The 26,423-nt window shown below is 35.1% G+C and overlaps 3 protein-coding genes across 5 annotated transcripts; all 3 read right to left on the bottom strand.

Annotated features, from left to right (window-relative positions):
* Positions 1-647: 647 nt before the first annotated feature.
* On the bottom strand, positions 648-3,722 carry LOC120262023 (the record flags this gene model as incomplete). Its single annotated transcript, XM_039270058.1, has 2 exons — positions 648-858; positions 2,869-3,722. Coding segments are annotated over 2 exons (870 nt in total), but the record flags the coding sequence as incomplete, so codon positions are not given.
* Positions 3,723-8,649: 4,927 nt separating this feature from the next.
* LOC120262022 (probable inactive receptor kinase At4g23740) lies at positions 8,650-13,905 on the bottom strand. Its single transcript, XM_039270057.1, has 2 exons — positions 12,354-13,905; positions 8,650-9,639 (listed from the first exon to the last, which is right to left on the bottom strand). The coding sequence occupies exons 1-2, from the start codon at positions 13,585-13,587 to the stop codon at positions 8,978-8,980; spliced, it is 1,896 nt and encodes a 631-aa protein (XP_039125991.1). The 5' UTR covers positions 13,588-13,905; the 3' UTR covers positions 8,650-8,977.
* Positions 13,906-17,024: 3,119 nt separating this feature from the next.
* Positions 17,025-24,771, bottom strand: LOC120260812 (G-box-binding factor 3). Of its 3 annotated transcripts, none has more exons than XM_039268378.1 (14): positions 24,506-24,771; positions 22,868-22,991; positions 21,921-22,034; positions 21,493-21,537; positions 21,306-21,383; positions 19,977-20,054; positions 19,720-19,773; positions 19,453-19,610; positions 19,284-19,341; positions 19,127-19,175; positions 18,741-18,997; positions 18,265-18,342; positions 17,999-18,124; positions 17,025-17,758 (listed from the first exon to the last, which is right to left on the bottom strand). In XM_039268378.1, exons 3-14 carry the CDS (start codon positions 21,981-21,983, stop codon positions 17,525-17,527), a joined length of 1,278 nt encoding a protein of 425 aa, XP_039124312.1. In that variant the 5' UTR covers positions 21,984-22,034; positions 22,868-22,991; positions 24,506-24,771; the 3' UTR covers positions 17,025-17,524. The 3 variants fall into 3 exon arrangements, with proteins under 3 accessions (XP_039124312.1, XP_039124310.1, XP_039124311.1); XM_039268376.1 differs by having other exon boundaries at positions 21,291-21,383; XM_039268377.1 differs by lacking the exon at positions 22,868-22,991 and having other exon boundaries at positions 21,291-21,383.
* Between the last annotated feature and the right edge of the window lie 1,652 nt (positions 24,772-26,423).

Raw genomic sequence — 26,423 nt, forward strand, 5'->3', positions numbered from 1 at the left:
ATTAACAATCGATTCATACGTAAGTTTTTCATTTTCTTTTTAATACATAATTTTGGAGAGTGAAGAATGGTGATTTTTAAATTAATGTTTGTCTTGCGATTTCAACTTACGATGAAAAATTTCATCTGTAAGTTTGAAATCGCAAAGCAAAAGATGTAAAACTCGAAAACTGCTTATACGTAAAAACCGATTTAATCAAAGAAAACCAAATGACTTTTACATGTAAAACCAGTTACATTACAGCTACTTACAGCTAGTTGCAGGTAACCAAACATCCCCTTAATGTCTCACCCCATGCTTTGCATTCTAGAGTAGTTTACGTATATGCTTTGCCAGGCATAATTGTATGGCAATGTTTATACACTGTTCACCTGAGATTTCTATACTATTATCATACTGTACATACATTGTACATCCGGGTTTCAAAGATCTGTTTAAGTCATTATATTCATATAAAAAGGCACTGTATGCCTATTATTCAAAAACCTTCCACAGATTTAATTTGGTCAAGTTGGACTTAAGAGTAACAATGAATAAGAAATTTATTTGCACTCAAAGGTCTACAAAGTTTTGGAAAATACGAGAAATTAGAGACTTGTATATTTGTAATAATAAAAAGAAGACCATTTAGTTTGAAAACTAACTTCTTTTGAAAAATAAAAAAGATAAATTATAGATACAAGCTTCCACAAATCCAAACCAAATCATGATTGTCAGTCTCACTCCAAATTTCCAAAATAAGGCCATAACGGAGAAAGAAAGGGCAAGAAAGCAGTATAAATACAAATCCAGGTCTGTACATCACCAAGAGCAAATGGCACCAACAGGTTCATTATGCTTGATCAATGTAAATTAATCCTGCAATACAAAGAAAGGATAAAATATTTAAAATAGAATAATAGGATAATCTTTATCAAAAATAAGAAAAACATGATGTAGACATCATAGGAGAAGCGTATCATACAAAAAAGCTGGTGTAATGTCCAAATCATACTTTTTAAATCTTTTAACCAAAAATTTATATATATAAAAAAAAGTTCAAATCATACAACAAATGTATCAATTATCTTCAGGCACAAAACATAGTATAAAGGTGAGGCCCTTGAAAGATTGCAAGTCTGCCTCAGTGTAGAGCCTACCAAATAAATACCAACAGCTGACCAAACTGAAATAATAATATATTGATATGGTGTACAATTTTAATGTGGACTACAGAGAATGAAACGTCCGGCAAAGCTTAAACTAAAACTTTTTAAATCTTCATTGTAACACCTATTGGATTAGGATAAGCACCATTTCAGAAGCAATTGGTCATCATAATAAAAGAACTTTATGTTAGTAATACTTGAGTTTGATAACCATTTCCAAATCATGTTGCAAAGCTATGTTCATTTGACAATTTAAATTTTGTTGGGGCCATAATGAGTTAAAGATTAAGAGCAATTCAGGTTGAACACAAGGCATCTATGATGACAAATCTTCTTTCTCATTGGTATGCTTACTATTAGGATTCCGGTGCTGGGCATTAGCTATTAAAATATTGGTGAATCTTGATAGCATGTCCTCATAAGTCCTTGACAAATAAGTATTGCATTAAAGCAAGTCAAATATAAATATATAATCATCAGAGGAAGAGGGAAATGAAAAATAAATACACAATCAGCCAAAGTAATAATCATACAAGGGAAAATGATGCTCATGGCTGCCAACAAAAAGCTCTAGTTTGATATTCTTAACAAATTGTCAAGTTTATGGTACCCACATAAATAAACTTAGAATCATCAATTTAAAGTTGTCCTATCATCGGATTTACTGATCTTGCAATCTAAACAAAATAAATATTTTCAGATTGCTAATCTTATTCCTTTTAAGTGCGACATTGACATATCCCAAGACCACTGACAAGCTTAGACAGCAACTGCTCAACATTTTTCACTACTCTTTGCCATCTGTGGTCTTAAAAAAATTTCAATCTAAATATGCCATGAACAACTCATTTTATAGGTTCTCAGAAGTTTGTCATCTGTGATTATTGAGTTTATATAATTGTCACTGTTTCAAACATAAGACAATTTCCCTCATCATAATTCTTGACAGTGTGCTCCAGACATCAACCAAGTATTCATGAGATTGTATATCATACCAAACTTCATCTCTTCTCTACATTAGTATTCACAAACTGGCCCAAATAAAAAATTCTGATTCAATATAACCCCAAAATAAAGAAGAATGAAGGTTCTTACTCATCAATTTTGATTACCATCACCATTTCATTTCTGTTCTGCCTATTAAGATTAAAATACCAGCCAACTTCATACAACCAAAAAGGACTTGGTTTATCACATTATTCTACTAGTCTATTCTCAAGAAAATCTGTCAATTCTATAGCTTTCATTTGGTTGCACAATGGAATTTGGGTCATCAATTAACACTTATTTTCTTCTGGAAGACTCTTAAATTTAAAACTAAACACAATTTTGAAATACTCTGTACCAGTTATAAGAGGCTAAGCTAAATACATGTTTGGCTATTATTGGACAAAAAATGAAAAGAATCAAACTAATAGACTAATATTGACGGTTCTAATTCAATCAAAAATCAATTTCAACACTCATATTCCCTTATAATATTTTAAAAACTCTAATAAAATTGGTTCACAAAGAAATGCCAGCAACCACCACAGTGCAGACAGACATAGAAAGTCACACTGATAATAACCAAATAAAAAAATTTACTTCAACCACCGAAATGGAAAGCAATATCACAGTGCCTGTCATATCTTCATCGAGAGAAGCATAATTTATAATTTTAAATAAAAAAATAAAACGAAAAAATAAAAAAATAAAAATAAAAAAGCAAGCTTTTTACCATCTGAGCAAATTAATGTGACAATGAGGCAGCACGGAATCGGTTGCACTTCCCCGCGCCGCCTGCTTCAAACTCACCGCTCCGCACTCGACCCGGATCGGCACACGCCCGGTGCTCTTACCGCCAACACTAACCCCTACCTTCGTCTTCAGCTCCACTCCAAATCTCAGCTCCTTGCTCGCATACATCGCAGCCATCCTCTTCCCCACCGCCTCATCCACCCCAAGCCTCTTGGCCACCACCGCGAACTTCACCGCCGTGGAGTTCTTCTTCCCCTGCGCAAATCCCAACGCCACCGCTGTCCCCATATCAACATCACCGTCGTCGTCGTCGGCGGCGATCGAAACATCCGCCTCGAGATCGGAATACGTGAGCCCCATCTTGCCATTAGGGTTCGCCGCCTGGATCGTCATCGCCATGGAGGCGTCCAAGAAGAAAGGACCACCATCGGATCCGGAGACATTGAATCTCGAGACCCGGAGGGATTGGATCCGGAACAAGGGAAGCCGGGGTTGGAACCAGAGATAGGCGAGAGCACCAGTAACGGCGACAAGGAAAGCGATGGCGATGAGGATGAGGGAGAGCCAACAGCAGAGTCGGCAGCAGCACGCGCGAGCACGGCGTCGCCGAGCGGGGGGTTTGCCTGGGTACCGGAGAGTTCGGGGAAGCTGCGGTGGCTTGCGCGGTGGTCCTGGTGGACGTGGTGCAGCGGAGGACGGGCGGCGCCGATGGTTCTCGAAACCCCGGCGGTTTCTGAAGCATCGGCATCCCCGGCGCTGAGTTCTCCGGCATTTCTCAAGCTGTCTAAGGTGTGGCTTCTCTCCTTTGCTTTTTTTCTCTTTTTTTTTTTCGGATTAAATAATCCCAAAATTTATTGAAAAATTTTGCAAAAATGGCAATAATTCAAGAGAAAAGTTCTCAATTATAGTGGAAATTCTGGCGTATAAATTAAGAAGATTGGATTAAAAATTACACCAAAATTATCTAGAAATCAATAGGAAGGTTGAGAATTGATAGAATACGAGCAAGGATCCATAGCGGGAGGAAGACGAAGAAGAAGACTAGTGTCTGGTGTCTCGCGGGATTAGGATAATAATAGTGATAGATCTGGTAATCACGGAGAGGTTTTAAAGATCGGACGGACGAGGGCGAGGGAGTGGATCAGGAGATAGGCCGTGAAGTTGCTCCGGCGGAGCAGAGGACTTTTAGTAATATATAGAGTGGCAGATGAGTGATGGGGTTGGCGAAGGTGAAGGAGGGGGTTGCTTAAATGGCGCGGTTCACGCGCGCGGATGTTGGGATGGGACACGTGGTGATTACTCATTCGGTGGAGAGAAACAGGGGATGGCCTGGTATTTTTGTCGGTGTTGTTGGATCAAAGTATATGGGGATATTATGCCATTTATACGGTCTTTTTAATTACTTGAATTTTTGGTTTTTATTAAAAAAAATTAAAAATACAAACGTCACTGAGTCTCATAAAAAATTAAAATTAAAAAAAATTTTTTAAAAAATAAGATTTATCTTCAGCCGTTGATGTATCTTTCGAGATGTATGTATGTATGTACATATGTATGTATATACATAGATTGAAGAGGAGGACTATGTGGTGATGCAACATGCAAGTGGACATCTTTAGTGAAACTAGTGAATCCATCTAATGGCGTTGAAATTTTATACTCCAATTAAATCCAAGATGTGAAACGTTTAATTAATCAGAAAGTTTGTATGCTTTTTTGACTTCCTAGTATGCTGCCGACTAGTTTGATGAATGTGGGATCAGTGATTATATAATAAATAATAAAATTTTAATAGAAGTTGAAAAAAAAACTATTTTGCGGTAATTGTTTTCATATTCATATGTTATATAATATGTTGTTTTATAAATAGTTGTATTAAATTGATTTTAACATGAATAAGATTTTAATATGGGATGAAAAATGTCAAAGTGTGACCCGTGAGGGTTACTTGGTTGAAAGTAACTTTGGTTTTATGTTTGAATTGTTATTTTTTATTTAAAAAAAAATTTAGTGAGGACGGCTGTATTTATATGTGCAAATATATATTATATTGTTATTGGCTTATTACCAAAATTTTTGAAAATGAAGCCAAAAGAGATTTTTATTTGATAATTTTTTTATTTCATATATATAAGCAAATACAACAAAACGTTTTTTCTTTTGTATTTGTCTAATTTCCTAAATCCAAAAAAAATTATATTTGGAGTTAGGGAAAAGAGAAGAAAAATAAAAATAATAGGAAAAATGATAGAAAGAAAATTTATCAATATTTACTTTCATTTTCCTAACCCTTATTACTGTCCTCCTCCATCCAACCAAATATAAGAAAGCAATTCTCATTTTCATTTGTTAACCAGAATCTTTAGTTGAAGACAAACGCATCCATTGTAATTTTCTTTTTAATTTTAGTAAATCTATTGTAATTTATCCTTAGTGACAAAACACAATGCTGCTTTAGGCCATCTCCAACCCAAAACTCTATATTTGGCGTTTCAGTACACAAAAATACATCTGCTACAGTAAAAATTTCTCCAACCATCATCTCTATTTTTAACTCTAAAATAGAATATTCTAAGAATATTCTTCTCACTTCACACTTTTATATTCATACTAGTAATAAATTTAATCATCTTTAATTTTTTCACTTTTAACCATTGAATTTAAATATTATATTATTTTAAAATATAAATTTTATTTTTATATTTTTTTATAAATATTTATTAAATATAAAATTTGATTGATAAACTACAAATATAAATACAAACATTACATTACATTAATTATTTAATAAAAACATAACATACAAAACCAGAGACCATCGATTGAAAAACAACACATTTTGATCGCGAGACTTGAATTTATAGTCGATCCAAATATTCGTGCTTGTATACAAGCACAACAACAAGAAATTTTACAGAAAAAATGATATTTTCAACCACCACCCCTTCCCGGATCTAACATGTTTAGTGATATCTTTGTCAATATCGGTGGAAGTGGCGATAACATACCTGGGATTATTAGATCCATCTACTTCGAACTTTTCATTAATTAGTATTTTGTGTGTTGTGATTTTTTTCTTATCACATCGATGATAATCTCATGTTATGACTATTTTCTATGCTTTTTATTTTATTGTTCGTGTAATTTTCGTTAATTTTAATGAAGTTATATTTCCTGTATTATTTTCGTTAATTTTTTATTTTTTATTAATTGAAAAATACAATCTTAAATTATAAATTATTTAATTTAATTAAAATATAAATTATAAATATAAATTTTATAAGAAAGAAAAAAAATAAATAAAAGATAAAAAAATAAGCTGAAAATTAAAACTAAAAAACCAAAAAAATATAAATTATAAACTGAAAAAATAACAAAAATAAACTGAAAATTAAAACTAAAAAATCAAAAAGGATAAAAAAAGATAAATAATAATCTAAAAAAATAAAAAATAATTAACGAAAAATTAAAACTGAAAACCCGAAAAAGATAAAAATAAATAAATAATAAACTGAAAAAATAAAAAAAATAAACTGAAAAATAAAACTGAAAAAATAAAAAAAAACAAAAAATAAAACTGTTAAAAAGAAAAAATCAAAAATGAAAACCGAAAAATAAAAAAAGAAATAGCTGGCTATACTCTGGTGCGCTACATGTCTACGCACCACCCGTAGAGATCGCACAAACTCGCATGCAGGATTTGGCACTGGATTAGACCAAATCCCGCCCTGCTATTGCAGAAAACTCTACATTTAAATCGTTGGAGAAAGTTCTTAGAAGTTCAATGTTTTTCTCATGGTTTTTGCGCCAATCATGTCTATTTATTCATTCAAGGCCAACTTTTTCGGTTCAACAAACATTCCATACAAGTAGATTTAGGATCAGTATGATTAATTACTTAATTTTAAGTATATATATATATATTAGTATTATTTACTAAGAACAATCTTAATAAAATTCAATTATCTCATCACGCAGAGAGATGGTTGAATTGTATGTAAATATCTTGTCCATATGGACAAGTGCATCCAGCTAACATGATGTGGATTCGAATTAGCCAGGTTGGGAGGTCCATGTCTTATTGGCCTGTTCGGCAGGTTCTATTCATTATTTTTTTCCTCCCTCTGAAACAAATTTAAAATTATTTATTATCCTAGGAACAGTGAAATGAAATTTAAATTATTTCAGGTATCTATAAAGAAATTTCCCTCGGGAAACACAGCACGTTGTGCCCACGTGAGTGGTTGTTTGTTTCTATTCCCAGCCTATCATGTGAAATCCTAGCCGTCAGATTAGTGGGTCCCTCCTCCACTGGACGGATGGGATCTCGCTGTTAACTGATGGCAGGTTCCTTTTCTTCAAACGGGATGTGTTACCTTTTCCGCCGCTTTGGCCCCATTTTGATTCTTTTTTCTTTTTCTTTTTCTTTTTTTTTTTATTACTGTTTTTCTATATATACATATATATATTTATTTATTTCTATTTATGCTTCCTGTTAATTAAATTCATGAATTGGTTGTCATGTTATGGAAGCACGAGGCTTTGTTAATGAATGGTAGGAATGATTGTTGTGTTTTCTTCTGCATGGAAATGCAAACATTCACTGGACTTGTCTTGGTCTGCATTCTGGATGCACTTATCTAGATTTGGTTTCTTTCTTAAAGTGTGCTTTTTTTAAAAAAAATATATGTTAATGGTACCAATGATTAAACAAAAGATAGATTCAACATATTTGATTCCAAAGTCTATATTGGTTCATCTCTCACCAACTTTGCGTTGAGAGATTGATTAGAAATGTTAAATGTTGCAAAATTAAGCAAATGTTATGATGCGGATTCACTACTTGTAGAAATTGATTACTTTATAGACCTTTATGATTCTTAACTATTTATATATATATATTTAGAATTTGCAGTTTGGTGTTGTGTGTGCTTGAGGAGTAAGTGATCTTAAGTTGCTTGAGGAATCTGACAAGTGAGAGGTAACCAGTCTTTTCCAATCCATTCAAAATTCAGTATTTGAGATTACTAGTTCTTTTTTTTTTAATGCTGATAATGCATGCATCCAAATGGACTGAACTGACCGAAAGTAGAGTTCTGATAAATGTTTATAATTAGTATACTGTTTTCATTTCACAAAAGTACAGGTCTGGTTGCTTTGCTTTGCTTTGTTGCTGCAGCCTGCAGTCAAGTGAAGAAAATGAAAATTCAGTTGGTGCATTGCAAAGTTGAGGAAAAGCATTCAATTTCCTACATAGCATTTATGTATGTAGGTACTGTCCTTGACAGGCAAATGAAGAAGATATAAGAGTGGTGGTTGAATGTCGTCTTAATCAATGACATGCTGGCTTCCAAATCCATTGATGAATTGATTTCCCCCGTTTTTTTTATCTGAACCTCATTGCACAGAAAGGAAGAAGATGGGCCACCATTGATTGGTATGACTATTCTCTGATTTGGTTGGGGAGGTATCATTTTGATGAATGAGTGAATAACATTATTGAAAGAGAACACAGCTTGAATGACAAATGGATCAATCATTGTATATAAAACAAGATTTATGACATTTGATTCTGGCCGAAATAAAGTTTTTGGCAAAAATTGCTTACATAACCACCAGCAAGAGGCTTTTAGATGATTAATGGAATTTTTATAGAATGACATGTGGTGTTATGCTTCATTTGATTCCCTTGCTTTCCAACCTGAAGTAATAACCCAACAGGCTAACTTCTATTCAACATTTAGTTGCTACACAAAAACGGAAACAAATCACAAGCACTAAACTTCTTAAGTTGATGATTCAGACGGCATAAAAATGTGCGTCAAGCACATGATATGAGTTCCCTAAATCAAACAGACTCTTTAAGACAAGAACAATGAATAGGGCAATAGAAGTCGGACTACTGGTTCTTAAGGATTAAGTTAATCCTACAGAAAGGGACCATCTTTGAGGAGATCAAAGAATGTGAGCCAAAAAGGATAGAAGAAAATTGATGCACAAAAAATAAAATAAAAATAAAAAAACCCTGCACATCCATCCCTCCACTTGACAATTTAACAAGTAACAGGGCGATAAATGAAGAATAACCCTTAGTTTTGTGGTGATGGGCCTCCTGTGCTGGGTATTTGTGACGGTGTTGCAACATCTGATTTTATCTCCAATGAAGGTCGGTTTGCAGTATCTGCCCTTCTTACATCTTCGAGCATTCTCACAACATCGGCCATCCTGGGCCTCTGCTCTGGCATCCTCGCAACACAAGCCATTCCAATCTGAAGCATCTCTACCATCTCTTCCTCTATGTTTGGATATCTCATTAGCTCCAGATCAAAAACCTCAGCAGTCCATTCTTCTCTAACCACAGATTGCACCCACCGCACTAAGTGCACCATTTCCTCACCAGCGCCGGCCACATGGATGGGTGATTTCCCGGTAAGGAGTTCAAGTAAAAGCACACCAAAACTGTAGACATCCGATGCTTGGGTTGTTCGTCTTGTGTCAATCACTTCGGGTGCACGGTATCCAGCATTTCGAGACACAGGAGGCACAGTAGTGGCCATAAGCGATGTGAGACCAAAGTCAGAAACACAGCCATATTGCTGATTATTTAGGAAGACATTGGAAGACTTTATGTTCCCATGGATGAATTTCCCATTATTCTCCATGTGAATGCGGGCAATTCCTCTTGCTGCTCCAAGTGCTATTCTCAGCCTGGTTTCCCAGTCAAGTGGTGTCCTGTCCTCACCTCTCTTTGCTGAAATAAACAAATAAATAAATCAAATAGAACAGCACTGAGCAGCAAACCATGAGATTATTATAATAGATTTTTTTTTTTAATGTGCTATTACCTTCTTGTTGCAAAACTCAAAGAAATACACCTCTAGATAAGCCAGCTAAGAAAATGATGGATAGTGAGGTTGTGGCCAATAGAAATTATATAAATTGCCGGTAGAGTACAAATTATAAATATCAACAAACAAAAACAAATGATATGTAAAGTAACATGACACATAAGGTGCTTCAGATCTTAGAAGATACTTATTCAATTGAGATTGTAGAAGTTTGCTGGTGTTGATAAAATATCTGGCAGGTTGTATGGAAACACAACAGATTAAAAGGAAATTGGTATACAAATTTGTAACCATTCTATTGTTTTTCATCCATAACAAGTTTTGCTAATGGGTTCTGGATATTACCTATATGCTACAGTTTGTAGTGCATCAGACATAATATGTAAAATGACAAAAGAAATATATTCACAAGAGGCATAACCTCCTAAGAAAAATTGAACCTAATCTGAAGAAATTGATTTAAAGAAAAAAGAAAAAAAAAAAAAAATCATGCCTCCACATTACTAACATAAAATTGTGTAGCGGTTATTTTGGTGTCAAATGATGCAATTCACAATACATGAATAAGCTAGGAGACAATTTAGTAAACTTGTTAATCACAATAAATGACATACATACATTTACATGTATGACAGTTATTTTTATGCAGCTTGGTGACTCACCCACCCATGGACTTTTTATAGGGGAGGTGGGTGTTATATGGTTGGAATAGTACCATGTGTATGCACTGGAAATAAGCTCATCTAAAGAGGGCATAAGCTAAGTCTTTAGAAAGTTTAAAAAAACTGAGAAAAGTCTTACGCAATTTAGCCTACTATTGCCTATAAATTATTGTACTTGCTCCAGTTGGAGAGTTTTGAGTCCCTGCCCCTCAGCAACTTGCCTCATGAGACTTCAATCATTTATCTTTTTTAATATCACTATCTCAAAAGTCAACGAAGTTCCCAACCACATTTCAGTAGCACTTGCTATGTTGCTTCCATGACCAGATAAGCTTTTCTATTGAATGTCATTTCATTACCCTTTCAAAATATGACCACTGGGTCAAAATTTGAGACAATAGTCACATAGCCCATCACAACCCGAGAGAGGAAGACTTTTACATCTCCATGCATGGCTATGAATTATGTAGGAGAATTCCAACATAGCTGCAAGTGTCTGCAAGTGCCATAATCACAATTGCCTTTGCACTAGCCTAACCTGTCTGTGACAATCTTTTACTTTGAATAACCATTGTAGGAGGGAAGTCTTGATGTGGCCAAACTAAGATTGCGGACACAATGCCACACATGCATATTGAAAAGGATTGTAATAAATACCAAATTTCTTGCTAATCTGTGTAGAGATTATCTCACATATAATCATACATAGTAATCATTAAAAAACCATATGCATGATTACTTAACAATTGAAATGAGTCCTTCGTATGCATCATATATCTAGATCAACAGCATTTAAATCTCCCTATGTAAGCATTTAAATGTTAGAACTTGATCAACTAAATCCTCCATCTATGCATTCAACTATGTTAATAACAGAGAACTTGGACTGAAATTTCAAGAAAAATAACAAAAAAAAATTGATAGAAAGAAACACAAACAAGCATGAAAGTTTATGAGAACAATATTTTTCCAGTACTAATATATTCCCCCACCACCACTCCCCCACCGCCACTCCCACAACCACAAAAATAGGAGATTTCTATTCTATAACCCCACAAATCACTATTATTTTGTTTGTATAACCCCACAAATAATTAGTTTTTGCTTCTATGCCCCAAGCAGTCAACTGAAGGAAAAAAACAAGAGAGAAAAAGAAATACTCCTCGCTCTCTTCTCATCATCGATCTTATAAAGGTCAAGGATAAATATGTCTACTCATAGGATTTTTACATTTTAACACAAGAGTGTATACATAAATAAATAATAATGCTTTGTGAGGGTACGTAACTGAATGTGATTTTTTTTTTTGAAGAAGAAGAAGAAGAATGTGAATTTCAGAAGAGCATAGCCCGCAATTGGTAAGAGTTCATCAAGATTACACAGTGAATCCACAAAATTCCTATCTGATGTTGAATGAAAAAGTACAGTACCTTACACCTAATGCCACGGAATTTGACCATATGCCAATCTTGGTTCCTTGGCGTCCTACCCCACCAATTATGTCCTACAAATACGTTGCCCTTGTTGCAACCCTTTATTTATAACCATCTCTTATATATCCCAATTGTAGCTGATTCCGATCCAAAGAAAACAAGCTAATTTCACATTATTTTGAATTTTACAAGTGGACTAGATATGCTAGGAAGGAAAACAACTCAAAATCAACAAATTTAGTAAATTTCCACATTTCTATGTCAGTTATGTTCCACACCCCAAACCTTATAAAATGACATTCTTCCCAAATACATAAACTAGCTAAGACAGATAAGCATGAAAAATGAAAAACTTTTTTATCATTTGGAACCAAAATTTCAGTCCTATGTTTGCCCAGATAAACAAACTTGCAAACTTCACACCAAGAATCAAATCTGGAAAGCATGGCACAAGTCACAACAACAATCTAAACATTCAATAGAATTATCTAAAGCAAGTAGAAGGGAAGCATAGCAGCATACCATGAAGCAAGGAAGAGACGTTCCCCTGGTTATAGAAATCATATACAATGAGCTTCTCATCCTTGGAATAGTAATAGGCCCTGAGCTCGACCACGTTCTCATGGCGTATCCTCCCAATCATCTCCATCTGCTGCTCGAAATCCCTCTTCCCAACTCCCACATCCTTCACCCTCTTCACCACCACTGTCGTCGCGTCCTCCAGTATGGCTTTGTACGTCGTCCCGCACATCCCCTTCCCCAATATCTCCGCCGATGCCGTCAATAGATCCTCAAGATCAAACTCGAAAGTACACCCCGGGAAAAACACCATCCTGTTCCTCTCCTCCTGCCTCCCACTCACCACCTTCTCCGGCGACCTCTCGCCTTTCGACCCCTTCCCGATCACCACATTATCCCCGCCTTTCCCGCAACAGAGCACAAGGACCACCGCCAGCACCGCGAACACCAAGACACAGCCACCAACCGCAATCCCGAGAATCACCCCTTCGCTAAGCTTATGGTGGTGTTTCCGGCTCGGCGGTGGAAACGGCGCCGGGGTTGGCACCGGATTGACAGGGACCACCGGCACAAGATCGTTGCCGGAGAAGGACGAAGCCGGGAATCCCCGGAGAGACGCCGGGATACTGCCATTGAGATGATTATAGGAAAGGTTAAGGGATTTGAGACTCGGGAACTCAAGATCGGGGAGCTCGCCGGAGAAGGAGTTGTTGGAGAGGTTAAGAGAGACAAGCTCGGCGAGGTTGGAAATGGCGAAAGGTATAGAACCATTAAACAAGTTGTGCGAGAGATCGAGAAGCGTTAGATTAGAGAGGAGACCAATATCGGACGGCAGAGAACCAACGAAGGAGTTGAACTGGAGATGAAGACCAGTGAGGGCGGTGAGGTTGAAGAAGTCAGCAGGGAAAGGACCAGAGAGGCCGTTGGATCGGAGGCTGAGGATCTCGAGGGCGGATAAACGGCTGAGAGTGTTGGGAGGGATCTGGCCATTGAGGCCGAACCCAGGTAATCGGACGGCTGTGACACGAGACCGGTTCGAGTCGCAGGTGATTCCGGTCCAGTCGGAGCAGACCGAGGTGTCTGACCGCCAGTTGAGGTTTCGACTGGGAGGAACGCGAGAGATGAAGTCCAGCAACGCGAGTTTATCGTCGGCGAGATGGTTCGCGAGACATCGGGAAAAACTCGCCGAGATGAAGATGAGAAGAATCGCCACGGCGGCGATTCTGGTTGCTGCCATTCTCGCCGATTTCCTTTGACTTTTTTTTTAAAAATTTTTTGACGGAGCTTAATAAATAGAGAAAATTCTGGGAGTTTAATGAGAACGAGAAACGGAAAACTGGAAAACGGAAAACGGGAAAACGTCACGGAAACGCATCCAGAATCCAGGAGAAGTAGAGGAGAAGTATGATTGAAAAGAGAGAGAGGGAATGGGAAGTGGGAGAGGAGAAGAGAGAAGGTTGGTATTAAAGAAGCAATGGTTGTTGGAGTGCTGCAAAGACTTCGGAGATGATGAGATAAGCCATGTGCGTGAGAATTAGATAAGAGAGAAAGAGAGAAGAAATATAGTGGAAAAGAAATGGGTTTTTTTTTATTTTTAATCTTGAAACATATGGATATTTTTTTTTATCTGTATATTTTAAAATGGTAAAAAATCAAGATAAAAAGAGTGTTCGGATAAAAAATAAATATTAAAGTGGGAGAGGTGTAGGTGTAGCTCAGAGTTTACTTTTTCGCACGCTGGTTGGCGTTTTGGATTTGAAACTATGGTTTTGAAAATAACCGCGCTGCGTGTTTGACTGGGAAAAGTGTGTTCATTCCATTGGAAGTCTAAAACTTTGTCACGTAAATTTAAGTGTTTGTTAATCACCATAATATATATATATATATATAATATAAAGATCATTGGCACTTTTTTTAATGAAAAGTTTATTGTTTGGCTGGCTATTGAATGGGAGTCATCTTACTTCTAATCATGATTTTATAATGAGTTTATTTTTTTTATTTATGTGGGTTTGGTAAACGAGTTTATTTAATATTATCAGTGTGATTGTCAAACAAAAAAAATAAATAAACTCAAGAGCAATCAATAGCTACAATCTTTAACTTTTAATATGCTCTCCTACTTCTTTTCATATCAAAAATTCCTCTTTACCCATATTTCAAACAAATAAATTAACAGCAAAACAAAACTAACAAAAGAAACTTTATAAAACAACAAAATAGTGAAGACAAAGAGATGATGACAGCACTGAAAAAGGACACTTTTGCATCTAAAATTGCAAAAGAGAAAGAGAGAAAGAGTAGCCTCTTAAGTTGGCAGCATTGTTTTGTCAGAGCTCTGGTTTCAGGGGAACATCTCAATACTCTCTCCATGTGAGATTAGTTACACCTTCACCACCTTTTTCCTCTTCTTCTTCACTTCTCTCTATGTCTTTCTCTATAATGGAAAACATAAAAAGTAAGAGTGGCCATGTCTCCTCATCTCATTAGAAAACACAGCTTGGTTCTTATCTCCATTGAGAGTTGAAGTGCAGATAGGGCCCAGAGTTCAACAACCAATGGGAAAGGAAAGCATGCAAAGAAAGCAAAGTGAAATCATGGTTGTGTATTGCTTGTCTTGTTTTAGCTTTTCATTTTCCAACTAGGAATAGCAAGGGCTTCAAAGGGAGCACTGTTTTCATTTTCATCATGAGGGATTAGACCAAACACTATGAATAAAGTGTGGGACCTTCTTCAATTCCCCTGTTCTTGTTCTTGCTGTGTGTTTGATTGTGTATAATGTTTTACTATGTATATATATATATATATATATGTAGGGTTGTGACTTTTGTTTGACTGATTGATGTGACTTTTCTTTTGTGTTTATTTCCACACATTTTGTTTTGATTTGTTTGTATCTGTTTCTTTTTAGGTTTTTAAATTAATAAATAATGTTAGTATTATTTAATTAAAAGATGAAAAGTTTAAATTTTTTTATATCCTGTAATATATATATATATATGGGAAAATATCATCTAGGGACGTCCTAGATTTCAAAATCTAGGGATGTTTTTAAATCTAGCAGTTCGGATCATCATCCGACTGGTTGATTAATTATATAAACATCGATATTTTTTTATCGTTTCAGCGATCATCTGACTATACTGTAGAACGCGGTTTCTACTTGTTCATAATGATAAGATGCGTCGATTTTCATCGATAATTTACTTATGGGACATCCCTAGATTTGAAATCTAGAGACGTCCCTAGATGATGGGTTATATATATATCTATAAAACACTGTTTGCTACTTAGGTATGTTCAGTTGGTTGTTCAACCACGTCAAAAACATCTAATGATACCACTTCTGTTTCAGTTGACTTGAAAACTTGAAATAAGTTGAATTTTGCCGCTTTTTTTTGCAATTTAAATTTATTTTACCATTTTTACATTAATTAAAAGAACTATCAAAGTCACTTGATTAACGCATAAAAAAATAAAAATTAAAAATCAAAAGAAAATTTTAAAATTTAATTGTGTCTTTTATTATAATTATTTATTAATTAAAAATAAATATTTTAATTGATAAATTAATTAAGCTTTTCCATAATAATAATAACAATTAAAATTTTATTTTAAGCTATTTCTGAATTGACTGTGAGTGGAATGCTCATGACTGTACAGTAAAAAAAGAAATTGGCTTTTGGTTTTGATTCTTTTGAACATTATACAGAACTTGTGAAGATGTTGACAATAATCAATTTGTTTGTTTGTTACATATTCACAAGGACTAAATCGACACTATTGACTCTAAATTTTCATTATTACTTTAATTATTTTAAATAACAATATATCTATTTTATTCTTTAAATAACACTATATTAATTTATATATCTCAACTGTTATATTAATATTTATTGTGATTGAATATGTAGCACTATTATGTATATTTACATTGAATCGAGCAGTGGAGATATATGTATATATATTTTAAGTTAAAACAAACATTTTTTTTCCCCCAAAATTTTAATTTTTTAAGCATGGTAAGTAATAAATAATTGAAAGAGGAAGACAATCATTCCTGTAAATGTAGTTAGTATTTTATTTTCTTTCCAACTCAAAAATTAAAGGTTCAAATATTACTCATAATTTATTTATTTTTTAAATTATTTTTATACAATCATTAAAAAACGGTGAGGAAGAGAGCCTAATTAATTAGTAACGGAATATGTTGGTATTATGTCACGGCTAATTAATTAATAACGGAATATGTTTGTATTTTGTGTTTTCTAATCTTAGTTATCATTGTGAGTAATGAGAGAGTGATGTTTAATATTTTATGCTGAGACTTTTGGAGGTCCTACGACTTTAACAAATTAATGACAACACCAATGACTTTTCTTTAGATGACCAAACTTGGAATGATGAGATGAATTATAAACCCAATCATCATCAACTTGATGCTGATAATTAAGGAGCTTTCAACTTTCATTCCTAAATTTAATAAACATCACATCTCTAATATAAATTTCTTAATATAAAAATCTAAAATGACCATGTTGTTAAATTATGATACAATCACAATGGAGGAAGCCAGTGCCACAAATATAAATAAATAAATAAATAATTGCAAATCCTCATGATATTAATTTAATTTAATTTAAATGAAAGCTAATTCTGCTAAGGAACATTATATTTATATCACAAACAAACATATCAATTGCCATCAAAGCATTCTATACAAATCCAATGTCATTGGTTTCATGGGAGAAAAAGATGCCACACTCTTGGCAGCTGGAAATCTCAGATAGCTTGCGGACAAAGTACAAGCACAATTAGGTGACTGTTTGTCAACGATAATCGGTAAACACTCTAAGACACACATAATAATACTCAAAAACTTATTTCAGGAATACATTAGTTCTCACTTTCTCAGATAAAATACCATGGGTTCTAAAATTTTGGAATTCCACCAAGCAGGAAGTTAAACAATAAGGTAAATCATTATTTATTTCGAGTCTCTGCGCTGAGCTCTCGAGGCTTTTGCGCCATTGCGAAGGTAATATTGTTGAGTTATAATTAGCCTGTTCTGATGCTTGGTTAAATCAATGACTGCTGCAAGGTTAGCGTCAAGGTAGTTCTGGACATAAATATGTGCCAAAACTACATGCCGATGAGTGCCGATTTTGACAGGATCAGCCTGCGGCCACGGCGTCTGTTGTTCTGGGGCTTGAGTCCAAGAGCTGGTAGAGCTTGCCACTAGAGTTTTCATGACCTTCGTTCTCCCACTGATCACTGTTAGTATTTGAGCCTGAGTTATTCATTCTTGACAACAAGTTCTCGGTGCCAATAGACTTGGTTCCATGAGAATCCCCAGTTTCGCAAGCCACCTCTTCTGTCAGATTTATATTTGCCTTCTTCAACTTGTCCTGCAAATGAAATAAAATAGGTGAGGAGAGATAGTTGCTTTGTGAGGTAAATATGAAGATAAATTTTGCACGGACCCTGAAATAAATTATCCGAAACAGAAAGCATTTCACCAGCATATAGGAGCTTGATTAATGATTTATAAGCATGCTCTTGCATGAAAGTGGACCTTTCAAAATACTAGTTGTATAAATATAATACAGCATGCAAACACATCGCAGAGGGAAGGGTACAAGAAATACCATCAAAGCAGTATTTTCTAGTCTCAGATTCTCTGACTTCTCCCTCAGTCGATTAATTTCAGATCTCAGACTTAAATTCTCATTCGTCAAGGCATCAACTTTCATTGCAAGTTCCTCAGTTTCAGCCTGGAAAATCATTTTTTAAAAAAAAAAAATCATGCATACATAAAGAGGTCCAAAAAACCAGAAAGATGATGTGATTGCAAGTATACTGCTAAAAGATTTGCATCCTGCAAAGTGAAAACATAAACTCCAATTATCAATACCTGCTTCCGCAACCTTGATCTTCTAGCAGATTCTCGGTTTGATTGCTTCCTCCTCTCCCGTTTCAGGGCCCTATCATCCTACACAGAAGAAGTTGCAAAAGTTGAGAAAAGCATGACTTTTTATCAAAAAGGAAACATCTTGATGCTAAGTAAAATTTAAGCAATATTCCATTAACATATAGACAAACTGATCTATTCCTCTGATGACACTTATTATCTAAAACTACAGTAAAGATAAGGAACTGTTTAGAGTGAAACATAGATTTTAGGCAACAGACAAGCAGAATCCAACCAGAACTTGCAAAGCAAGTATAGAGTGTAGGCATGAAAAAAGGGTATGATATTCAGAGATAAGAAAACAAGTAATGAGTTGGAGAAAAATCAAAGTGATAAACTGCTGATTGAATCAGAAAATGCAATTGGATCCGTGAAGAGACAATAAGGCCATTTCATCAAAGCTACTAAGTTGTACATGCCTGAATCCAATGTTCATTTAGCGCTCCATCACTGCCTGTCAACATGGCACTGGTTACTGGTGAAACAGGATTTGCTTTTACAATAGTAGAAACCTTGAGCCCCAACCCTGCTGTTGCATTAGAGGGAGCAATGGTGCTTGCAGTCTTTTCTACAATGTCTGCAGGTACTGGGATAAGTGCTAAAGAAGGATGAGCTGATCCATTAGTCGCTACAGTAGGAACAGGGCTGACCAGTGTCTTCACTTTCCCATCATTACCTGAAAAGGATTGTAGTAATTTCATGTAACACCTCATCCAGATCCATAGATTCATTCAAACAGACTTTGGGACAAAATAATTTGGCTGCTAAAGGCCCATCCTGCATAAAACAAAAGTGTTTACAATACCAGAGTTATATGTATCTTCAGAGCTTCTCTTCCTGCGTATTTTCTTCCCCTAAAACAGCAACACAGGAAAAAGTTAACTTCAAGGAAGACATCATCACTCAAGGCTATGATAAAATTATGATATAACCAATAAGATATGGTAGCCAACGATTATTACTCTAGATTCCATGCATCCATCACTTCCCTCGGTTGAAACTTCTGTATCATTTTCCCGACTGAAATATTATATTGAATGCAGGACCATCACCAAACGGAAAATATTTTAATTCAGGCTGGGATGCAAGGAAAAAGGAAGCATGAGATTTATATAAGGAGAATAAACAAACCTCTGTGTCAGCTTTTGTGCATGATCTCCGGCTGAATTCTTAGCACTGCCATTGGCAATTGAAACAAGCCCATCAATTCCTTTGAATTTTTTTACAGGGCTCTTTTCCTTGTCACTTGATGACTTTGTAGGTGCTTCAATTGCCAGAGGAGCTAACATCTGTAACAAGAAAGGAACAAAAAAATCAACAAAGAAAAGGGACAAATAAATAACAGCAAATCATCCTATACTTGCATATCACCAATCATTTTCTAACAATGTGGCATACCACGATAGCTTCATTTCCAGAGGACGATGGTGCAATGGTTGGTGCATGTGATCCCTGCACATATTATCAATTTGGATGAATTATTTAGTGACTATCCATTGCATTTAAAATGTTTCACATTTCCTAAAGAACCTCAATGCCCAGTAACCAGTCTAGGTGATAAGACCCATGTAACTAGAGCACCTTTTTTTTTAGATGATAGTAGATAAAAAAAAGGATAAAAAAGCTATAACAAAGTATTATCCTTGACCACTTACACGAGGCATTGAGGGATGAGGGTATAATCCAGGTGGATAGATTGCAGTATACGGAGCCCCAAAAGGTGTCATCAAAGGCTGTGAAACAAAAGATGTAAAAAGATTAACATTGGCAAACAAAAATAACAGCTTCAATCAGATCCCACAATGTGAAGCAAATCTGTCGATTGAAAGAAGTGTTTTACTTTAAAATAAGTCCTTAGTCTACATTCTAGGTTTGTAATCATTAGTAATCTTATCGAGCGGTCATGGTCATACATCACATTTTACAGATAAGAAAGTTAAATAATTCACAATAAACAAGAAATCTATCCAAATTATTTCTTCCTTTGAACAACTCAACACTGTCAATTTCATGGTGTTCATATATGGAGGTGGTACATGGACAGTGTTAATTTTTTTGCCAAAAACTTTACAAGGATTAAAAACATGTTTTGAATTTCTACAGATTGAGGATATCAATAATTCATTCTTAAATTGAGGTTTCCTCAGAGCAATTTAGCTCCAATATTGGCCTATAACTAATTTGTGGGTGAGATGGAGGTGAGAAATAGTTAAAAGATAGATATGGAAGAAGTGGGAAATCATTGAGTTGTTATGTGATGCATGTGGAAAGAATGTCACCTGGGATTTCTTTAAGGTTGTGTACAGGTTGGGAATAGTTGGGATAAACCCAATTTATCCCAAACACTCCAACCAACCAATGCCTCCAGAATAATTTTTAAGAGGAATCACACTTTTGACAAAACAATATTCAATAAATAAATCAACAATTGATAAAAAAAAAGTTAATATAAATGTTAATAATTAATTAGAAGGCTATAATTTTATTTACAAAGAAACCATGTTAATAAATATCAATCAAGTCAAATATAAATCAATTTAAGGATAAACACTAACCTCAAAATCACATTCAAACTTCAAAACCACTGACCCAACTTATTTCAAGTAATTCCAATTCCAATTAAACACACTCAAAGGTTAAAAGTTAGCGACTGACAGATATGAGTTTTATAAGAGATCAAGCTTATGTTAATATCTAAGACAGATATGGGGCGCCCAGCTCCAAATAGCAATTTGACAGGCCAGCAGCAGTATACCATGAGAACTTACTAGACTGATTTTCAAAGAGATCAAGCTACATCATGATTATGTTCATCAATAATCCATTGGTAAGTGAGATCACATAATCAGAACCTATATGCAAAATCAAAATGCCCTCAATTCTCAAAAACCACTTTTGTCACAAACCTTTATCCTCTTGTAATATGAATTGATTAAAGTAGTAAAAATTTTTCTAAACAATTCAGTAACCTGCGGGCTCCATACAAATGGATGAGGGGGATGGCCAGGCACAACTGTGGTGCTGAAATAAGGTGGCATCGCGACTCCAGGGCCATAATATGCCTGATCATGGAGAAAATGCAGTTTGGTAATTTACGATCTAGTTTAAAAAAAAATAACCATTACATTGTAGCTTGTAAATGAAAAAACAAAAAACCTGAAAACAACTAACCTGCATAGCTGCCCAATCTGGATAACCTTGTGGGGTTGGATGCTCCTGCACACGGACAAATTGTTTAACACCAAATATTTTAGAATTGAGGAACAACAATTAATAAGCCAGCCCTTATACATATTTGGGCATAAATTTCAAGACTTGATATTGTACAAAACCAAAGTGAAGATAGGTATCTGTTGGCTTGTCATAGTGGTTCCTGTCATTCATTTAAAAAATTGTTTACATTGCCTGGTAGCTGAAATTTTGATTTCCTATTTAAAAAGAAATCATTCTCAAACCAAGTGGCTAAAATCACATAGCATGCATTGAGTGAAAGTTAAGCAATTTTTCACTGGAAGAGACAGAACATCCATCGGATGAAATTTAATCAACCAAAGGTTCAAACATCATACTTAGATGTATTCATAGGCTAAATTTCTAACCTGCGCAGAAGAAGGGGCCTTATCGGATTTGGAAGATGTTGCAGCTTCACTACTTTTTCCCATTTGACAAGGCTAAAGGGCATTTAACTACTGTGCATCATAGTAGCCTTCAACCTGTAGCACTTACCATTAAGTTATGTAAAAAAGAAAAGAAAAATGACCATGAAATAACAAGAATAAAAATGAGCATCACACATACAAGAAATTAAAGCTCAGAATATATACATTCCTAATCCCCATGCATAGACTAATATGCTAGAACTAAATTTGGAAGCCTCATAGATATCTTCAGTGATATAAGCCTAGAAAACAAATGCCACATCTAAAATCATGAGAACAAAACCTTAATCATTAATCACAGAAGAAAACAAGTCACTAATCGTTCTAATCTACAATGGGCTACCTCAACATTGTTCTCTCAACAGCCAAGGACTGAACTGAACAAATGTCTGCTAATATGGGTTCTCCCAGACCTACTTGGGGCAAGACTTTCAATTATCTTGATGTACGAAATATAAGATAGAATGCAAATTTGGTGATCAAAATATAGATAAATTATTACACCAGTATTACTGATGCAACTCATCAGTTCCAATGGCCGGGATGATGCCTTTTATGATTGATTTTCATTTTTTACTTGTTAGCTGGGGTTACATAAATTGTTTATTGCATTGGTGCCACAAGTATAGATAATTTTCATGTAAAAGAAGCTGATAGAGTAAACAAAACTCTAAAAGAAAGGATCGTATAAGATTTCTTCTTCTTCTTTCCTTTTTTTTTGGTTTTTTTTATCTTTTTTCTTTCTTTTTTTTGATGACTAGATTAAACAAGACTTGTCTAAGAAAGTAATTGCTAGTTTGCTACCTGTACCACAAATTGTACTCAAATATCATAATTAGAAAACAAAAGAACAGCTTAGATTAGGAACTAGGTATGCTAAGCACTACCCAAATACTAATTTCGACCCCCCTGTATAAGTTGTTGTGGTGAAGCTCCAATCCCAAGATCAGCTCGTACACCTCACAATTACGCATGATGATAGGAGAAGTCAACTTGGTGCTCTTTCAATGCCTAAAGTGGAGAAGAACAAAGAAGAAAAAGAAGCGATAAAGGTAAAGTTACAATAGCATGAGTCTTATGCATCTGATATAAGATCAACAGTAATAATTATTTGGGCATCGTGAAAGGCTAGTTGAACTGGCCAAATTAACAACCAATCACTACCCGTTGCAGTTTGGACACAACCCGAATATAATCAGACCAATGGGCTAAGATAAAAGATCTAATTAATAAAAGAAGGATAGAGCACTGGTACACACAAAACTAAATAAATAATAAAATAAAAGAGCCAAATGCACCTATCAGTTAAGCACAATTATAGCATCAGTTAAAAGCAGTCATATAATTGTACTTCAGATAACAGGGAAATCCTGCTCAATATATAATAAAAGCAGTTATATTTATCCCATGCAGGTGAATTATCAAATCAATAGCTTTCTACAGTAATCGTTGGCAGTATTCCATGTGACTTCTCTGACCTCTAGATGTGTATATCTATATAATTATCTATCATCCATAAGTTTGAACACGCAAGCTATGCTTAAATGCTTACATTTGAATTATGAACTTTGTACTAGCTGGGTTAATTGTACAGGGCAAATCCTACTCCTCACTATCTTTTTCTAGATAGTGTTTGAAAGCAGTGAACATAGCAGTTCGCTGTTGACGCACGAAAGTCCAAAAAGATGGCGGCGTTACATAGATCACTTCTGCTTCAGCATTGTCTTCTTTCAAAAATAAGAGCCTTGTCGTGGACCACTTACTCCATATCTTTTTTCATTTATTATACAGCTTACAAATTAGCAATATAAGTGAACAATCAGCATGCAATCAAAATAGATCACAGGACCCCCACCAAATTCCTCTATGATCCACAATATCCCAGAATTGAAGGGAAAAAAAGGAACAATTTGATCAACTCTGCCATAGCTTCACCAGCTCAATTATAAACCCAGGAGGAGGCTCACAGTCCTACGGTCCCAAACGACAAAGTCTTTACGAGTAATTTTACCGAGAAATGGGGACAGATATGTCTTTTTAGAGGCTCACAACCAACAGCTTCACAGTTATTGGAGAGATCTTGTAGATCCACTAGATCCCCATAAGCAAAAACATACTCACCAAAGGACAAACACACCCGCTAACATCAACATAGAAAAACTATTAACTTTCCGCTCCAAAGCGCGTTTTTCCCGCAATCTTCTTATCACTCCCCCTATTCTGTCAGCTCTTCTTCAAATTCAATCAGAAAGGGCTGAAGTATTGATCTCTACTACGAGAACTCCCAAATTTAAGACCTAGAACTTAGAATTAAGATCAGATCCAAGACTACGCACAACTCTGAACAATTGTTCACATAATTCATGAGAGCAAATCAACAATAAAGCAAGATAAAGTTTCTCAAAACAATCCAAATAATCCAAATTCCGACTATTCCCAAAGATCTAAATCCAAAGTTTTCGCCACAAACCGAAACCAAGCAATCTCAAACAAAACCAAACAAATTAATCGCAAATCCAACCTACCTCAGACGAAGAATCGAACGGAGACCCCCAAACAAGCAGTGAAATCTCGCCTTTTCGCCTCCAAACCTCAAACCAAGGGCTGTAAACGAGCAAAAAACATCGCAAAAGAAAGCAGGAAACGCGGACCAAGCCCTCTCGCTCCCAAAGAACTCCTCCGTATATCGAAAGCGGAAACAAGGAACAGAGAACTCGTTCAGCGAGAGCAAGAGAAAAAGAGAGAGAGAGAGAGAGAGAGAGAGAGGTTGGGGGAGAAGGAGAGAGAGGGAGAGAGGGAGCAGGGGAGGAGAAGAAGCGGGACGCCAAGGCGGCTGCCACGTCACAAACCACGTGTCCCTTCGACGAAGCCATAGACGCAACCTTTTTTCGTAACCCAAAAGTCGGACCTCCTCTGTTTGACCACCGACGTGGCGATTTTGTAATGGATGAAAGGTATGGGTAGGTGGGGACTAGACAGGATGGGGTTGAAAAGGGCTGTGAGGTGGCCGTGGGTTTGGGGAGTTGAATTATTTTACGGTGACGGGAGACGTACACGTGTCGGGTGGAAGAGGGATGTGCGGTCCCCGGGGCCCACATGGCCTGGCAGGGCCAGCTAAGAACCGAGTCATGGTGTTGGGGAGAGGGGGAGGTTGTGGATGACGTGGCCTTGGATGGACGGGATTGAACCGGATTGGAGTCTCACGTCACGCCCGCCCAACTGTGACCCAGATCCTCCTGTTTTTGATTTTGTGACTAAGAAATTGCAAGTGGCGTTGTCTCTTATTTTTACATTTTTGCCCCTGCTCTTTCTTGGATATCACTATAATTTTCAGTTTCATTGAGTTGGTTTGGGTTCATAGTTGGGAGTCTTGACTCTTGAGGTGTGGACTTGAATCTTGGCTTGGTTTTTTATTTTTCTTTAATATTTATATAAAGTATATTAATTTGAAAAAATATATCCATATGATATGAATATTTTTTAATTAAAAACAAATATCCAAAATGAATGATCACTCTTGTTGATTATTTTTCTAGTTATTATTTTTTTTCGAAGTTATTTTGTTTTATTTTATTAGTTGCTTTGGCTGATTTTGGTGTTATATTTCACTTTGTTGGATTGTGTTATTTATTAAAATAATTTTTTTTAGTTGTCGTTATTTTTTTTATTGCAGAGATTTTGTTTAATCATATTTATGCTTTTAAGTTGATTCTAATGTTTTTGTTTCACTTTGTTGTATTGTGTTATGTTGTATTATAATAAATTTTTTAATTATCGTTATTTTTTTAGATTTTATCTTATTTTGTTAATTCGTAAATTGATTCCAGTGTTTTATTTCATTTTTGAGATTTTGTAAGGTTTTGTCAATTCGTTGAGTTGTTGTGGTTTTATTTCACTTTGTTATATTATGTTATGTCTATTATAAAAAAAATTTTAGTGATTGTTTTTTTTAGAGATTTTGTCTGATCTAATTAGTTTTTTAAGTTGATTCTAGTGTTTTATTTCACTTTGTTACATTATGTTATGTAGTATTATAATAATTTTTTTAGTTGTCATTAATTTTTTTATTGTTGTGTGATTTTATTAGCTTGTTAAATTAATTTCAGTGTTTTGTTTGACTTTTGTTGCATTGCGTGTTACGTACTTATGTGGTATTATAATATTTAAAAAAATAGTTTTTTTATTTAATAAATTTGGAGTTTATCCGGTTTAATAAAAAAAAATATTGAAAAAAATAACAAATATTAATTTTGTTCAAAGAACAGTTTTGGGGGGTGGGGGTGGGAAGATCCTTTGGTAGTATATTTACTGTATTTATAATAATTTGCTTTTGTTTCCATTAGTGATTAGTCAATCATATTTAATGAAAAACAATATGGTTGAGTTTGTTTTGATTGATAAGCTAATCAAAACTGACCCTACTTTTGCAGCTCAAATGCATGC

The sequence above is a fragment of the Dioscorea cayenensis genome, chromosome 5 (genome assembly GCF_009730915.1).
Source record: "Dioscorea cayenensis subsp. rotundata cultivar TDr96_F1 chromosome 5, TDr96_F1_v2_PseudoChromosome.rev07_lg8_w22 25.fasta, whole genome shotgun sequence".
Taxonomy (NCBI): domain Eukaryota; kingdom Viridiplantae; phylum Streptophyta; class Magnoliopsida; order Dioscoreales; family Dioscoreaceae; genus Dioscorea; species Dioscorea cayenensis.

Bases quoted from the DNA above. Each gene is read 5' to 3' on its own strand.
- LOC120260812 (XM_039268377.1), bottom strand. From the start codon at position 21,983: ATGGGAAAAAGTAGTGAAGCTGCAACATCTTCCAAATCCGATAAGGCC. The intron at 21,538-21,920 runs GTTAGAAATTTA...GTCCGTGTGCAG, and splicing joins AGGCCCCTTCTTCTGCGCAG to GAGCATCCAACCCCACAAGG. The intron at 19,611-19,719 runs GTATGCCACATT...TTCTTGTTACAG, and splicing joins CTGGAAATGAAGCTATCGTG to ATGTTAGCTCCTCTGGCAAT.
- LOC120262022 (XM_039270057.1), bottom strand. From the start codon at position 13,587: ATGGCAGCAACCAGAATCGCCGCCGTGGCGATTCTTCTCATCTTCATC. The intron at 9,640-12,353 runs GTATGCTGCTAT...TGTTTATTTCAG, and splicing joins CGTCTCTTCCTTGCTTCATG to CAAAGAGAGGTGAGGACAGG.